We start from the raw sequence: 17132 nt of genomic DNA, 5'->3' as shown, positions 1-17132 counted from the left end.
AACGACTGCCCCATCCATCAGGCTTTTCTGAGCTGGGCGTCTCACAAACTCTTCTGCTGCAGTTGCTTCACATCATATAAATAATTTAACATTCACTAGAGAAGCAACTTGAACAGGTTTCTCATATCCTATCGGATAGCCCCAGCTACCTGATTATGAGTTGTCCTGAGCTAAAGGTTTTTCTTGCTCAGGAAAAACTTTGGGATATCTTGGTCTTTCATTGGAGAACTTGAAATGTGGAAAACATTCATGGGATGAGAAAGGTATTTCCTTCTCTTCTGGTAGCAAGAAAATATAATAAAGGGACAGAAAAATATAAAAGGAAAAATCTCAGGATATTTAAATTATCTGCTCAGTCATACAGTTCTATGACAATTCTACGTTTCAGATCCCTTTAATTATTTAAATCAGGTATCACCAGACTTGCAGTCTCCATATTTTGATGGCTAGAGCTGAATTTATAGCGTGTTCTTCAGTACACGCTTCACACGCTTCAGACAGTGATTGCTGTCATGAGAAAGGCAGGCAGGAATAAATCCAGAACTGCCTGGAAACTGCTTCTGGTAGTTGTTTAATGAGCCTAACCTGTTAACGGTAACTAAAGGATGAGTCCTACAACTGCAGTCAGAAGAAAGAATCTCTGGAACTCCACGTCAAACTTTCTCAGAAGCAGAGCATGTTATTTGCCATAGAAATTCAGACCACAGCTGCCGGCTCCTTTGCTGTCAAGCCCCACGTAGAGAGAAAAGCTACTCTTCAGTTACTGAACGGGCGGAGGGTTACTGTTCTGTCTTGATGGCTCCCTTCTATAGGGCAGAATGGCACCAAAATGCCAACCAATTATTCACAGTAAAGAAATTAGGCATTTGTTGAAAACTCATCTCCTGCAGCTCTGCTTCTGAGACAAACTCTGCATTTCAGCACTTAGCTATCAAACCCACTCCTTGTCAACAGAAGTTATGAACAGACATAAAAATAAAATTGTTCTAGTAATTTACATTCAATTTGATTGCAGCAAGAGAGCTTAATGATTCTTAGAAAGATACATGTGGGGAAGGGGGAAAGTAGTGAAAATTACCCACTGATCATAACTGTCTTGAAACACTCAATCCTCAGAAAAATTCTATAAAACTCTGAAGTGAAAAAGCTAAGAAAGAAGTTAACCATCATCATCAGATGAACTAGAATATCACTAGCTTTTTTGCTTTCTGTTCACTTACCACAGAAGCAGAAAACAGTTGAAAGCCTGAAGATCTAAATAACCCCAAAGATGCATGGCCCCTTTTCCTCTGTCTGTTCTCTTTCTGATAATTCATCCCTGCCATGCATGCAAAGCAAAAGTGATGTGAAAGTCTTCCTCTGAAGCTTACCTTACTTGTGCACCAATTCTAGAACTCTTAACCAGTAACATTTGAATACACTCATGTCTCAATAGTTCCACATTAATTTCTGTTTTCCTCAGCAAATAAATAGGAAAGAGTAGGCAAGCTAAAGTGCTCTCCACTGAAAGGGCTTATCCCTAGAGCTATAAACCTGGAAATCAATTTGTTGTAGTTCTGGTATTAGGGCAGTTGAGAAGTTCTTAATTTGAGCTCACAGAAATCAATAAGAATGCTACTAAACTAAGAACGGCACAGCTGAAGCAATTTTTTTCTTTCAGAAAAAAGTATAGTATTTTCCGAAAGAAAAAAAAATTCAATAGGAAAACCTAAAGTCAAAGACTAACAGATGCTTCTATCATTTAGGTGTGTCCTGTTATGCCTTGTAGTTCACTCACTCACTAGACACTCATGTTTCTATTCCATTTTTCCTTTTTTTTAGCCCTCTAAACTGAACTGCCGTTCAGTTCTTAAGAGTCTGGGGCTTTGTTGTTGCTGTTGGTTTTTAACGACGTTCTGAATTCCAGGCTTACTGTCCTTATCTGTCAATTAGTACTGAAAACTTTGAACTGTCCAGGAGACTCAGTAACAAAAAGACTTCTTCAGAGCATTCCTACAGCACAGCTGGCTGTACCCAAATCGCACCTTCAGCAGGATGAACATAAGCACGCAGAACCTGACACAGCATCGCAAGTGTCAGAGGAACAGAAAGACGAACACTTTGAGAGCAAGTTCTGTGTGAGGCACCTCAGAGAAGAGCTCCAGAGGCAGATTCTACAGCCAAATAAACTATAATGTTTCCAGGGTTTGTAGCTACTTCTTGGAAGAGTTGCACAGGGCTGTGAAAAGGTAACGGTTCATATTGGTGCTCGGTAAGGATCTCCTCCTCCTTCCTGATGTATTACAAGCTACAGGTACACTGTCCACACCTCATCCAAATACAGCTCAGAGCACTTAGCTCCGCAAAATATTTCCAAGAAAGTCTAAAAAGAAATTTGGGCTGTCAGATCTTACATCAGGTCTCCAGGCCGGCAGTTTAGAAAAATTGATTTCTGATTTAGGAGGTAAGCAGCCTAGATAAATAATCCACAAAGCACAACAAACTTCGATGCTCCACTGCTATTTTAAATGTACTTTTCAAAAAGTCATTTCAGACACTGGTTCTGAGTGCTGAAAGTCCAGCAGACTTCCCTTTCCGCCAGGAATGTTCAGGACCCTTCACGAGCTGACTTCAGTCTTGTGGACATGATTCTAGCAGCCAGAAAAATAGCAATGCCAATAGACTTTAAATCTAGATATCATATGCCTCATTCAAAATTAGCGAGATAATAAATATGCAAACAGACTTTTCTGAAATAGTAACATGGAAGTAATGCACATGTTATAATAGGAGTTTAATAAGATTACGTCGAATAGCTAGTCTCAATTATCTTTTGTCCTTGCATTTTCCAGTAACTGATATCAATGTAATTACCATTATTTGATTAAATTTTAATTAAATACCTAAGCATTAAATAATCCATCATTAGAAATTCTTGCATGATATCATCATACTACATAAACATTTAGGTCAGAATTTTTTAAAAAGTAGCAGCAGCAGCAATTTAATTTATGCTTTTATGTCTATATTTAAACTCTGTATCTAGCAGCTGAATTTCAAAATTACTAAAAGTCAGGTAGCTCCCTTTGAAAGGCAACAATTAACTATCTAGTAACATCAACAGTTGCAGGATTAGGCCCAGAAGCTGTAGAGTTTATGTTTAGGGACTAATTCTCTTCCCCAGCACTCTGCTATTTGTGCTTTCTCCTAAACCTTTGAAATCTCACCTTTTGTAGGCTTTCAAAAGTCATTAAATATGACTAAAATACTTTAAAAAGTATATTGTTCAACCACGTAAACCATCAGAAAATCCATAACTATCTGTCTGCTGATTTCACAAGATTTTTTTCTATAGCCAACATATATACTCTAAGAGTAAGGATGAGATTTTTCAAGGACACAAAATGCAATTGGGAGTTAGCAGCCAGCAAAATCGAGCAGGCAGGTACCTAACTCTGGAACAGTTTTGAAAACCTCTTCCTTAAGACTCAGCCATGTGTTATAGATCTAAAAAAAATGAATAATGAAAAGCAGCCTTATACCATTATTCCTTTTTTATCCCACTAAATTAAATTTAAGCATATTCTTAAAAGAAAGCAATCCTTTCCTAAAAACTATTTGATTAATCCTCTTCTAGCTTTCTTACATAAAACTGAAATAAGGTCAACCACCTTAAAGTACTGGCACTCAAACCTCTCCTATCTTGTAGAGAAAGTGAAACTACGACAATCAGAAAAGAAAACATTTAGTAATTCAGGTGACATCAACTAAGCACTAGCTTTGATTCTATTAAAAAGAAATAACCTTGCTTTTTTTCCTATCACATCACACACACACAGAGAAAACTCAGCTGGAATGTAAGGCGAGTGAACTAATGAACTTAATTAATGCACACAAAATAAAAGAACTACCCTGCAAATATGTATGTATAATGAAACTGTCCACCAAATGAACCAGTAGTATTAACGTACTTTTGGATGACTTCTTCCTGTCATTGGGGTCAGAAGAATGAAAGCTGGGTAGGAACCAAGTATTATAAATATTTATTGATCCTAAAATTAATATTTAAAAAAAAAAAGTTTCTAAATAAAAAAAAGTACAAGTTACTTTTACTGCCTCACTGAGAACTCCAGCACCGGTTCCACTGCTGAGCATCCACCTCCTGAGATCATTGAAAACCAGAAAGGATACAACACTATGGTAGAGTTCAGATGGTAACAACGCTTTATGCATCTCTACCCTAAGAGCTCAGGTACAATCACATAAATACCCCGATACCGCAGAGGACTCAGGTGCCCCCCCGACGCCTGACTGCAGTTTAAGCTGGCTTTACCACCTCGCTAGCGACTGCGTAAGGAAAGCAGCTGGATATCACATGGGTGTATTCTTAACACAACAAAATCTGCCCAGTTTCTAGTGGTTTGAGGAAATGTGGTGGGAGGAGAGCGCCTCTAAACCTCTGTGGTTATGTCAGTGGCATATGCAACAAATTCTTTGTTATATGACAGCTCCAGGGAAGAGTTTTCCACTTCAGAGCCTCTCCCAGGGGTCTGAATACAAACTCCACCATGGTGCTTCTGTGAATCATAACAAGGCAGTTCACATCTTAGGAAGCACTTACCCAAGCACAAAGGAAGTAAATGATCAGGAGGGCCAAATTTCAGTTAACAAGAATAATTGCAAAGGAATTGAAATATTTTTTTTTTCATAAATCACCTCCAAACAGGAGGTGTCAACCTCTTATCATCACACACAACACCAACACCCCACCACCACACCACACACACCCCCCACATTTTTCTCTGGCAAACAGTTAAGCCAACAAAACTAAAAGATGGCTGTAGAATCACTTCTAAACGTATAACTCCCAAAACTCTTGCTAGGTCTGTTCTTGGCAGTTGGCCTCATATCGTTTTCTTTATCATGTTAAAGCCACAAAATCAGGAGGAATTACTTCATTTTAAGCAAAGGCAAGCACAAGGACAGCGTCCCATATAAAGCAAGACAAGCAATTCTTTAAGCCTATGGAAGTATTGTGACAATACTCACTGTAGCAATACAAATGGTAATTTATCTTATATCCCCAAATACATTCATTATTAGGCATGATTAAAGGTAGTAAGTCCACTTAACAACAACTTGAAAAAAGTCTTTAATAATACAGAATAACCTGAAACTATACCCACCACATGAGAAAATGCTGTATTGAGTTAAAGGTTCAAATGTAAGTAACATTTATAAGGTTATTTCCTCATAACTTGCTAAAACTGCAGCTCTTGGTTCACAACCCTAACAGAAAAAATAATCTTGCAAAGCCCAAATACTGCAGGGTAAATCTTTAAAAGTCAGTTCTCACCGATTCTTAGTTCGGCCACTACTCAAACATGCAATAAGTAATGCTGATGAGTTAAATATCGTATCACCCATTTTGATTCATCTCTTTTGATTCACTGAGAATTTTATTTATGTTTATAACTACAAGGTTTTTGTTTGCAGTGCCAATAGATTCAGTTCAGGGATAGATAGCTTGGTGCTTAGACCATTATACAGCATTACGGTATATCGATTAAAACACCTATAGAATAACTAAGGACAAAACTAATAATGTTACTAGGGAAAATGCCCAGAGGTGATCAGATCTAGCCTAACCAAATAATATAATTCCAGCTTTGCTGAAGAGAATACCAGCAGTTGAAAAGATGAACTCTTACAGTTCTTATTTTAAGTTGGTATTTTTTCACAGTCAATAAAAATATTAATATAATTTTATTTCTCCCTTATATCATTTTTATGTCCCGACGCAATATTATCTATACTGTCCTCAAGACATAGAAGGTGATGTTGGACTAATAAAAAGCACAAAAGCACTTCCTTTATGTGCTTTCTGAATTTCCAGAATATCTGAGCACAAAGAGCGCAGACTGGTGCTGTACCACATTCCGCTAATTCAAAGCATTTAATCCTGTCTTCCACGTCGGCCAAGGCAATACAAATGCCAAAAAATTCCTCTTTGATAGCAGAATTATATACATTGTATATTATATAAGCCTTCGGTCCCCCTCCACGGGATGTACACTATCAAATCATTCTGGCTATTATTTTATATATAGCAGATGGTATTACGAGATTTTTGATAAAGAACAACAATCACCCAGCAAGGGTTGCAAAGGGGTCGCTGAAACCAAGATTAACAATTGATTAGCTTTAATGGACCGTGACAGTAATAAACAACAGAGCTCTACACAAAGATTTGATTGTCCTGTTAATGCTGCTGGCACAAATGGCTTTTAACTGGCTTCCTGAAAGTGTTAATATCTTCAAAGCCTCAGCAAATGAAGGACTTTGTCAAAGTGAGAACTATCCTGCAGTAAAGAAGCACTTACTGCGGACCTCTAAAAAATTTTCTATAAAGCCTTTTCACTGATTTATTCAGACAAGAGCTCCCTATTTCTCCAAGGCTTAAAGTTCAAAAAAATAAAAGGCAGCACACCTCTCCAAAGCTGGAATGTAATAGAACTAAAGCATTTGAATACAGATGCCAGCATGAATTGAATACAACAATAATATGAATTATCACTTTCAGAGTGCTCGTTTTATCCTTACTCCGCCTCGGACTAACAGACCTCAGTATCACAGCCCACCCGAGCTCGATTTTTTATCCTTAGCTCTGAAAATTTCACTCTATTTTCTGTTCCCATTTATGCACAGAAATCAGTATTTTGCATCATATTTTCATTGAAATAAAATGGTTTGTGATTACTGGAAGTAATCATGATAAAATCTGAAAATAGAACTTAGAGATCCGTGTATTTCTTAGAAAAAAAGTCTATGGAAAAAGTCTCTGCTTCCCTTAATGCTTAACTCAAAATTGAAATGGACACATGGCAAATATTCACAGAAGGTTTTAGAATTAAATGTAGATAGAAACCAAGTGAAAGCTCGACCTAAGAAGGCATTCAAGAAACCAAGGATATTACAGGGAAGGAGCTATTTACTCGTTTAAGTATTAAGTAACACTTTCTGTTACACCTCCCATTTTAGGTTAGATTACTTGGTTTCTAAATTAACCGTTTTTTTTAATTCTGTCTCTTATTTAAGCAAAGGTTTTTCCTTTAAACCTTTTTAGCCATGAGCTGCCACAGTGCTTCTCCTTCCTGTGCGATTCCTAAAGGCAACATTTTGAGAGAGTAATGGCATGGCTCTAAGGGCTCCTAGGTATGAGGAAAAAAATGGACACAGATCCAAACGAAAACCATTTGCACAAATCAAGGTCATACTAATCTCATCCCCGTGGGTCCCACCCCATCTGCAAATTCAGCGCTCTAAAGAACAATTCCTTGCCAGTACTCTGCAACGATGAAACATGCTGCTAATTATTGTGTTTAAAAAATCTTGACCTAAGCATACATGAAGGGAATTTAAATGAAATCTCAAAAAAAAAAAAAAAAAAAAAATAATCCACCTGCCTGGCCTCCCAACACACAAGCACTAAATACGTAACCTGTCAAAATACTGAGCTGGCCTTCATCAATTCTGTTTTCTGTAATCAGCTTCTTTCTATTACTCACATGCTTGGCTTTCTACATCAGTTCTTCTAGCAAGCTGTTGTATAAACTGTTGTAGCATACTCTGATGATAAACATCTAAGAAGGTAATTATTAATTACCTGTAAGTCCGCATCAAACTCATGTTTCAGGTAAGCATCTTCTGCAGCTTCAACAAGACGCTGAAAAAAGAAAAAAGCATATATTTGAAATAATGGGTAACATCATTAAATCTAAGTGTTCCTTCCAGTATAAAAACAGATGTTGTTTGAGAATTGTGTAATTCATTTACACCACATATCTGCTATGATACTTTGTATTGAAACAAATGATCCAGATAAAAAACACCAAAAAAACAAGACCAAGTTTTTCAAACCCTTAGCATCCATGATTGGTGGTACAAACTCTCAAAACAGCTCAACTACTAATAAATAAATATATAAGGTCATTTCTTCCACTAGTGCTCCACACCATGCAGCTCCTGTTCCAATAGCGACTTTTGAAAGAACACAAAATAATGTTGCTTTTCACATTGGACCACAGTTTGCACGTAGCAGCCCTTCACATATCTATCTTAAAATTAAAATAGGAGTTCTTTCCTAATAATGCTCTTGTTTGCAAGCAAATGAAATAAAGAGTACTTTCTAAATTACACATCAAATAGAAAAGGTTAGAAAGATCAAGACTAGGTTTGTTTACTCAGCAGATTTGAAGTGTTGTACATACAATCTTAAGATGGTGCATAATCACAGGATTTTTCTGCAATTACAGAAATAATATTTACTGAATGACAGTAATTCAGTAGTATTTTTTTCCTCTTAATAATATCCAGAACTCCCTGTAGTAGTTTTCCCTTACCACTATCATCTGAAAGAAAAATAAAAAAATATAAATGGGTTGCACTAAAACACAGCTAGTTGAAAAATTTAATTCATGTAGGGGTTTAACTATGGAAGTAACTTTAATTTTTATTTAATACCGAACATTTATATATGTACAACCCAAAGCCAATTAAAGAATGACCTGTCACAGAATTATTTTTTTTTTTGATCTATCAGACACTGGCACAGATGTATATTTTCAAGTATTTTGTCTCGTGAGGCAAGTGAGCTCCCGGCTCTCAGTAACGCTACATGGAGCTGACAGCCCTGCACACGTGTGCTTTTCACAACCGTATGCACTTTTATCAAGTCTTCGGAAATAAAGCTAAATGGAATTAGAATTCATATTGATTGCTATACCATTTGAACTATAATGGAAACCGAACCAAGAAAAATATTTGTGGTGGCCAATTCAGATTTAATGGTTCAACGAAAACCTGAAGGTTTCAAGCAAAGCCACGCTGGTTACAAGGGGGCATTTGTGTTCCCCGAGGTCTGCAAAGCCGCAGCTTGTCACAGCCTTTCCTCCACAGCTCGGGCTCATCGCACAGCTTAAGGAAGGCACAAGCCTCACCAAAACCTCAGTCCACTGCCGGCCTCCTGCATCATCCCTGCAGCCCCAGCAAGAAGGTTTTTCATACTTTTTTTATTTTAGTGCAGAGCTACAGATCTCAAATATTTGATTAAAAACTGGAAACACTACTGACGTCCAGGCTGATACAGAAAAGCAAGAGCGAGCAGATGAAGTCCACCTGCCCAGAGCCTGGTGCTCTGTGTGTACATCCCTGGATTTTGACTGGTTGCACCTTTAAAAAGCTTGTCCCGCATAAACCCAGCTGGTCCTAGCCAACCCTATTGACCTAAACTGGAATTGAACTGAAACTGTTCCAACACGGGGCAAATCAAACCAGAACTGAACAATGCGACCAGCTCCCTTCTGCACACGCACACACAGGTGAAAGAACCCAACAGCACCCAGTGCATCGCGACAGGCCATGCCAGGGGAAGCCATCAAAACCCACCCCAACTACAGCAGGGAGGTTCTGCGGAACTGTTCCTGCTGCTCCTGCAGTGTGTAAATTGTTATAAAAGCAGACCTTGCAATCTGAAAGGTTATCAAACCTTTATGTGACTCACAATTGGTTTTGTTTTTGCATTTAGATTTAAAAAGAGAAGTAACACCAATTAACTGCTCTGAGGGGGAAGCCTCGCAGCAACTGAAACAGGTTCTTAAACTTTTGAATGGTCTCGGTCCAGCTTGAGCACGTTAGTGACCCACTAAAAGTAGTTTACAAAAGTAGCTCTCATTTTTCAAGGATGAAAAAGGCACTTCATGTAAAATAACTACTCTAATTCAATGCCTTTCCACTGGTGTGTACTCCTTTATATAAAAAAAAACATAGTTGTGTTACTACTCTGTGCACATTAATACAAAAGATCATGACTGGTGAGTTTGAAAGGAAAAGAGATGAAAGAAGGATCAAAAAAATTCTCCATACAGAAATGAATGCAGGAAGAGACAAGTTTTTCTTTCTGTGCTGAAATATTTATTTACTCACCAGAAGAAAAATTTAGTATTTCATGAGATACCAGTGCCTAGATATTAGTACCTAGTGGGCTAGAAAAAAAATTCATGGCTTCTTATATAGTTTGTATTGATCCCAATGTATTTCAATTACATTTTTGCCTTGGTGAAGTAAATTTAAACTAAGATTTATCTCCCATGTAAGAAATAGCTAGAGAAGCATAAGATGTGTAATAGCAGAAACATCTGGAAAGGGGGCAGCTCAGAAATGAAAAGTACTGATTCGTACTTTATTGACTTATTCATTAAGATTTCAGTTGTACATTTGTTCTATTTAAAAAAAAGTTACCTACATTTCAGCAACATTTTCTACAGGAAACAAAACAACAAAACAAGGAGTCTACCAACATGTATTTTTTTCCATGAAGATGCTGACACAAATACACGCTATGTGACTCACCCTCACAAATCTAATAAAAAAATTAAAATTTTGGTACAGTGAATGTAGACAACACAAGCATATGCTGCGTTTTCTATGTAATAGTCCTTAACCATGGTTTGCTTTAAATATCTCAACAGTATCATGAAGAAGACTGTGACAAATCTGGAAGAGCTACAGAAGAGGTAAGCTAGTAATAAGCCTAAATCCGTCAAGTGACATATTAGTGGATGCACACAGATGATATCAGAACAAAAAAAAAATTGTATACAAATGTTTGGGGGATAGGTAGGGGTTTCAGTTTTGGTTCTTCGTTGGGTTTGGGGGGTAATTATTTTTTTTTTTGGTTGTGTTTGGTTATTTTTTGGTTTTGTTTTGGGGTTTGTTTTGTTTTGGTGGTTTGGTTTGTTGGTTTTTTTTGTGGTTTTTTTTTTTGGGGGGGGGTTGGGGTTTTTTCTTTTGTTGTTGTTTTAAAGTAGTCTCCAAAGGGATGGAGCATCATTCAAGAAATTCCTTAACACACTGGAGGCAAAACTATAAAGCCCACGTGTAATACTGCAACATTTTTATATTGAGGACAAAAATACCTTTTAAAAATATTTTAGTGACTGAACAGTTATCTATAGCAATAACTGTCAACATTAGCACGATTAGCAATTTTAACTTAATAGATTGTAATGACACTTAATTCAAATGCCAATATATTTTCATTTGAGTAAGCATACTCTAAAATCATTGTTGTAGCAAGTAAATGCATACCAAGCTGTGGTTTTCCCGAAGGGAATTGTTCATTATCTATATGCATTTACATGCAATGGATTATAAACACTGAGTGAGCATTGTTAGAGTTACACTATTTAAGGGTCTGTATTTTAGGAGTATTTACCTCTACATGAGGAAAGGTATTTGCCTGTGCATGCATATACAAGACAAGGGCAACATATAATCTTTACATAAGGAGCAATTTGTACATTCTATGGCACAGTTCAACAGGTTCCCTCAGTTAAGGATCTAATCCTTGTAACTTCCCGATTTGTGTAAACAGCAGGAAGATTAACTGACTTATCCAGCATATCACAATGCAGGATGAATAAAAACAGGGCACGAACCAGGAGATGGAACACACATTGCACACAAAAAAAACCCCAAAATGTTCAAAACACTGTCAATGTTTGGTACTTTCAGTAGTACTAGTGTCACAGGTAATGGAAAGAAGGCTGAGAGAAGAAAAAAAAATGTTTGTTTCCTCTCAATAATATTAAAAAAAAAAAAAAATCAAACTATGTCTGAATAGGGTAATTTTCCTGACAAATGATATTTTGATTTCAGTAAACTGATATTCCCAGATAAATTCTCACTCATATTAGGTTGTTATAGAGATCACAAAGGAAAGGTGAATGAAACAGAATGGATGAGGGGAAAAAAAAGAATCCAACAGAAAATAAGGGGAAAACAGAACAGATGGTCATAAAGGTGAAAATAAATGGAGAAGTAAACAACAATTTCAAGGAAAAACATCACACAAACATCCAGAGCATTAGAGTACCCAGTTTAACTTCTCAGAAGTTCTTTTCTCATTCCATGTGCCTTGTGTTTCAGTTTACTTTTCAATGAAACTTCTTCATTAGAATCCTGTTTTGAAGTTAGACTAAATAAATTCATAAACATAAGAAAGTTTGAAACAGTTTCTGAACACCTCTATTGCAGAAGGTCACTAAGCCTTATCATAAATGCTGACTGCAGTTGCGTCCTTTCTTTTCAACTATCAAGTCTTGATGTAGTGCATTTATATTTACTTGGTTCCTTTCTTTTTTTCTATATTTTTTTTTTTTTTTTTTTTTTACTGCTACACATAAAACCAGAAAGGCTACTAGAAATTTATTTTCTCCAAACCAAACTGCTACTAATTTCCAAAAAGGATAGAGACTGCTTTCCCTTAATTATAACGAGTATCATCTAGGTACTGATATTATCTCAGTCCATAACATTAACGGTTTCTATTCTATAATATCAATGTGATAAAATCTCATTTCAAAATAGCACAAAAACGCTATGTTGTGATGTACCTAAACATAAAAATTAGACGTGCCATCTCAATTGTAGATGCTCCTTGTTTAGTCATTCCCAGCTTCATGCCTCACTGCTAGAAAAATAACCAAGAAGTAAAGCTTCAGTTCTGTCAGTCAAAAACCGTGAGCTTGTCAGCAGCCCTTCTACTAACATATTCGTCCCAAACTCACTACACTATGCCTTAACATTTCTTTCAGTAAGTTATGAGTCTTGCCAGTGTGAGCTGTTACCCTGTACTATGTCACGCAATGCAGAACCGTCAAGTTATGTCCCTGGGAACATCACCCAGAGTACAGCTGCCAAGGGCCACCAGCTCTGACTCTGCTCTGAGCAGTGGGACATCGTAGTCATTAAAGTGTAGATAAACCTCTAGGAGGCTTTTTTATCCTAGCATCTGAATATCCAACCAAAAGTAAATAATAGCCCTGAACCCTAACATTCTTTCTCATTATTTTCCTATGGCATCAGATCTGTTTGAGATTCACCTCCAATACAAATCCTGTGTATAAATTCAAGGTTGATTTGAGATGAGTTTTGGACGTAAAAAAAATAATTAAAAGCCTTCCTTACTGAAAAACACCAAAAAGTCTAAACCCAAGAAAAAACTATGAGAATATTGTACTGAAAGCTTGTCTTTAAAAAATAAATAAATAAAAAAAAAAAATCAACCCCACCGCCACCCCCCAAATAATAAAAAAAAAACAAAAAAAAAAACACAGAACAAAAAAACCCACACACAACAAAAAACCAAAACCCAGAACAACTATATGTAGGTAAAAAAAACCAGGAACTCCTGTAACTTGAAAAGCCTGTCTCCCAGAGTCCTATGTGTGGAGTTGTAACAAGGATTTCTACCTTAATCAAATGTAAAGAAACTTTGTTAATAAAAGACAGCAGGTAGCAAACCAAAGGAAAGCTAATCCCTGTTTTTAAGAGCTTCTTTCTTTCATATTTTGTAGCAAGTGTTCTGGTACATTAGGGAGCAAAAACCAGCAGTATTCTGTACGCAGAAAATGCAGCTACCAATAGTTACCTTACTTTGGGTGAAAGACTCGGTGCAATTTTGATTAACTTTAGTATTAATTTGAACATCTGATTTACAATCGACATTTATAGTAATTGAGCTATGAACATGCCAAAAGTAGTTATCTGGCTGCACTTTAGGAAATATTTAAAACATAGTTCAGCAGTTGAGTATATTCCTGGGAAAGAAACCAGAACTTGTGTTTCAATCATCAGAGCAATTTTCTTTACTGGCTTCTTCGCGAGCAGCCTGTGCTGTGCATGCAGGAGCACTCACTAACAGATTACCAAACTCCGAAAACATTACCCAGGTACCTTCCTATGACTTCCCCACCTCGGGGTTCATTTCAGAAGTGAAAAAAGGATTTCCTTTCCAGGAAACCTGTAAGGCTGCAGGTGCTGTGAAAACTTTTGAAATGCCTGGGCAGTTTTGAGAAAGAAGATTTATTAGCATTAAATGAATTTAGGTAATATTCTGGCACGGGTGGTAATCCTGTCACAAGTCCTCCTTACTTCCATCAGCACTCTGGGGTTTGCTTCTTTCGCAGTTCATTTAGTGGAGAAGGTAAAGAAGCCAACAGAGAATATCTGATGTTGTTCATCAGCATTGCTGTTATTTCCTAGGCTCGAAAGCAGTATCACATCACAGGGCAATGAACGCACCCATGTGCAAACCGGCCCCTCTGTCTCACTATTTTATTGCAAATAGCTTTGCTCGTGTTTGCTGTAAGCAACAGGGAAGCATTGTAGGTATCAGAGACGGATGATGACCTTGGAGGAATATTTGCTACCTTCAGAAACACAGGTGTGGTTGTTTTTTTGTTTTTTTTTTTACACAGGCCAATTACAACAGACTTGCAGTTTGGCTGTTTTAACCCTTGAGACTTGGGGGGGTGGGGGGTGGGTAGGGGTGGCAGACAACAGTTTCTTCTTTCCAGAAAGCCCAGCAGCATATTTTTTTTCCCATTCTGTTCTCAGCTATGAGATATTTTCTAGGAAATTCTATCACTAAAATTCAGTGCGCCCTAGCCGCAGCAACAGCAAAATTATTTAGCCCCTGTTATCTTCATATTAGGGTTCTTACTGCTTGTAGCTTAAAACAGATATCAATCTTGCAACTAATGCCATACAAAAAAATGACTGCTCTATGACTACCATTAAATTCCACTACAACTCAACCAGACAATGTTCAGTCAACATAAGTGCTGCATCAAAGCAGAAATAAAGTATAAAAATAAATTAAAAGCTTAGCATATATAATTATTGTAAGTAACTACAATTATCCACTTATATCCATCCAAGACTAGATTTTCAGGCTGATTGTTGTTAGTCCTAGCTGGTTTTTTTGAAGCAATATAAAGAGGTAGCTTGGCAAAGAGCTAGACAAAGAAAAGAGACTGTAAATGGATTAAAGTACATGAAACTCACATTGCATAACAGTGGTTAAGACAATCCCAGAGTAATTAGATGCATTTCTAACTTAACTAGGTCAACACTATATTTAGCTATGGCATCTGGAGATTGCCATGGCAGGGAAGGAAGACTGCAGATGAAGAAGGTAACACATTTGTCTTGTACTGAGTTCTGCTGTGCTCAAAAGGCTGCACAAAGCCAATATGTGAGATACAAGATAGGCAGATTTGATAATCTGCTCCTACCATGTTATTATGTCTACCACAGAGCAGAAAGGAATGATGTGCTAAAGAAGGTTTTATTCCCTACTTTTAATTCTTTATGTCCCAGCCAGCAAGGTATCAGTTCAAGTGCAGACACAACTTAATGCGGTTTCAGGGCTGTTTAAAATCTGCTTTGCCCCTCTGGGGTACAGCAGCAACCAGTTTCTTCAGCCGCCTCTCCTACCTCAGGGCCAAGGGGAAGGTTCCACAGCATTTCACACCAATCATGTAATCATCCAGGGTTCGGTAATTCTCTGGAAATACCTTTATGTATCTTTTTAATTCCACTTGCAACATGGCAACACAATTTATAAAGTTTTGCATTCAATTAATAGCTCACAACTGGTACATTGCTCTCCTCCACATAAATTTAAAAATCCATTTACAGTGTTACTTTGTAAAACACCTTCAAAAATCAAGGGAAGCTGGCCTGCGTATGTGTCTAAACATCCACCTGCATACACATACATTTATAGATATTTATTCAATAATAACCTGCAAGTATCATTATAATACTTATTCCTGTCCACTGTACTGAAATCACTAGATTAAAACATCTGCTGTAATAATCTTTTTCCCAGGTTTAAGCTACCATGTCACACACTTTACCTGTCACAATCACTATCCTGTTTGGATAATGCCAGGCTGTCTTTCTGCATTTGAGTACCGTGAGGACTTACACGACATCTGAGAAAACCCAGTTTGCCCTCAGCTCTGACAGCTCTCAGCACTACTGCTGGGCGCTTGGCAGGTGCAGCTTCGGCTTAACTGTGTTCATGCAAGTTCATTTAATGCAAAATTCTCCATCGGTAGGATTTATCTCACCTAACCTCAGCTATTTCAAAGTTGATCACGTCTCTACACAAGTTAACTAAACATCCTTCATATCTATGGGCAGAAAACTCCCAAAGGTGCTGCTTGTCCCGTTCTAAAATAACTCATAAGGTACAGGAAGAACTCTGGAAGTTTTCCTTCACTCTTTTCTGCATTAGATGTTTAACTTCATATGAATGAAGTTAAGGGAGATGAATCCCACACCATATGTGCAGCATAAATGAGCTAAAAGAGAAATGGAAGTACTCCCACGCTCGGTCCATAGGGGACAGGAGGCTTGAGGTGGCACTTTGCCCTGACAGCAGGCCAGGGACCAGCCGAGGTGTTTGTTCTGTTCACGTCTAGAAGCGCCAAGCGAAACTGATCGTCTTTGCTTTGTTCCCTCTCAGCTTTTCCCTCACTTCTGCACTAAGGCTCGGTCTCCCAAGTTAATTCAAATTCACCTAGCAATTTGTGGTCTAGTTCAACAAAATCAGCTATGATATACTGTCCTTCTTCCAGTTTCCAATCAGATTACTATCACACAACAGAAAAAAGAAGAAAAAAAAAATCAACCAAGATTTATTACTCAAAACAAAGGTCATTTCCAGAGTTTTCAGGGACTTATTTCCAGTGCCTAGCCCAGCACTCAATCACAAGACACTGAGCCTTGTCTTTGCTTTCAAACCAAGCCATGAAAACAGCAGGCATTACTCTCTCTCAAGTGAAGTCAATTGGACTATTGCTTTTTACTTCCCACAGGGTCAGGTTTTCAGTTGTTGATAGACTAAATTAAAAGGAAGAAATGTTAAAAAAAGGAAATTCAAACGCTGAATTTTCTACTAACACCTTCACAACTCCCTATTGGAAGTGGAATTTTCTAAGCTAGATATTGAGGCAAGTAGAACATTATTGTGAAGATGTGAAGAAAGAAGTGCTTCATGAAGTAAAGGTGTGCTGTCTCTTCAATACATGGAGCCAGTTTAAAACAGAGATAGAGTGAAGATACTGTAGCAAATATTCCCTCTCTTACAATAACTGCCCTGAGAACTTAAACAAATCAGTATCAGCATTGTTGTATTTCTAAAATTTTATAACAAAAACATTATGTTGAAAACATCAGACGCTATTGTGGATGCAAAGCCAAACTAAGCTAGGAAATCTAGAATGAAGCTGCCTCTA

The 17132-nt window shown here is 37.4% G+C and overlaps 1 protein-coding gene across 5 annotated transcripts in view; it reads right to left on the bottom strand.

The window, feature by feature from the left end:
* The window catches only part of CACNA2D3 (calcium voltage-gated channel auxiliary subunit alpha2delta 3), a 469002-nt gene that overhangs the window by 319176 nt on the left and 132694 nt on the right, over nt 1-17132 (bottom strand). For all 5 annotated transcript variants that reach the window (XR_003559900.2, XR_003559897.2, XR_003559899.2 and 2 more), the window contains one exon: nt 7646-7705. Coding sequence is in view for 2 of the 5 variants with exons in the window: in XM_027805095.2 (XP_027660896.1) it covers nt 7646-7705 (60 nt within the window). In the remaining 3 variants the exon portion in view is untranslated. The remainder of the gene's footprint in view (nt 1-7645; nt 7706-17132) is intronic.

The sequence above is a fragment of the Falco cherrug genome, chromosome 4 (assembly GCF_023634085.1).
Source record: "Falco cherrug isolate bFalChe1 chromosome 4, bFalChe1.pri, whole genome shotgun sequence".
NCBI classification, from domain to species: Eukaryota; Metazoa; Chordata; class Aves; order Falconiformes; family Falconidae; genus Falco; species Falco cherrug.
This window is presented reverse-complemented; position numbering and strand designations above follow the sequence as displayed.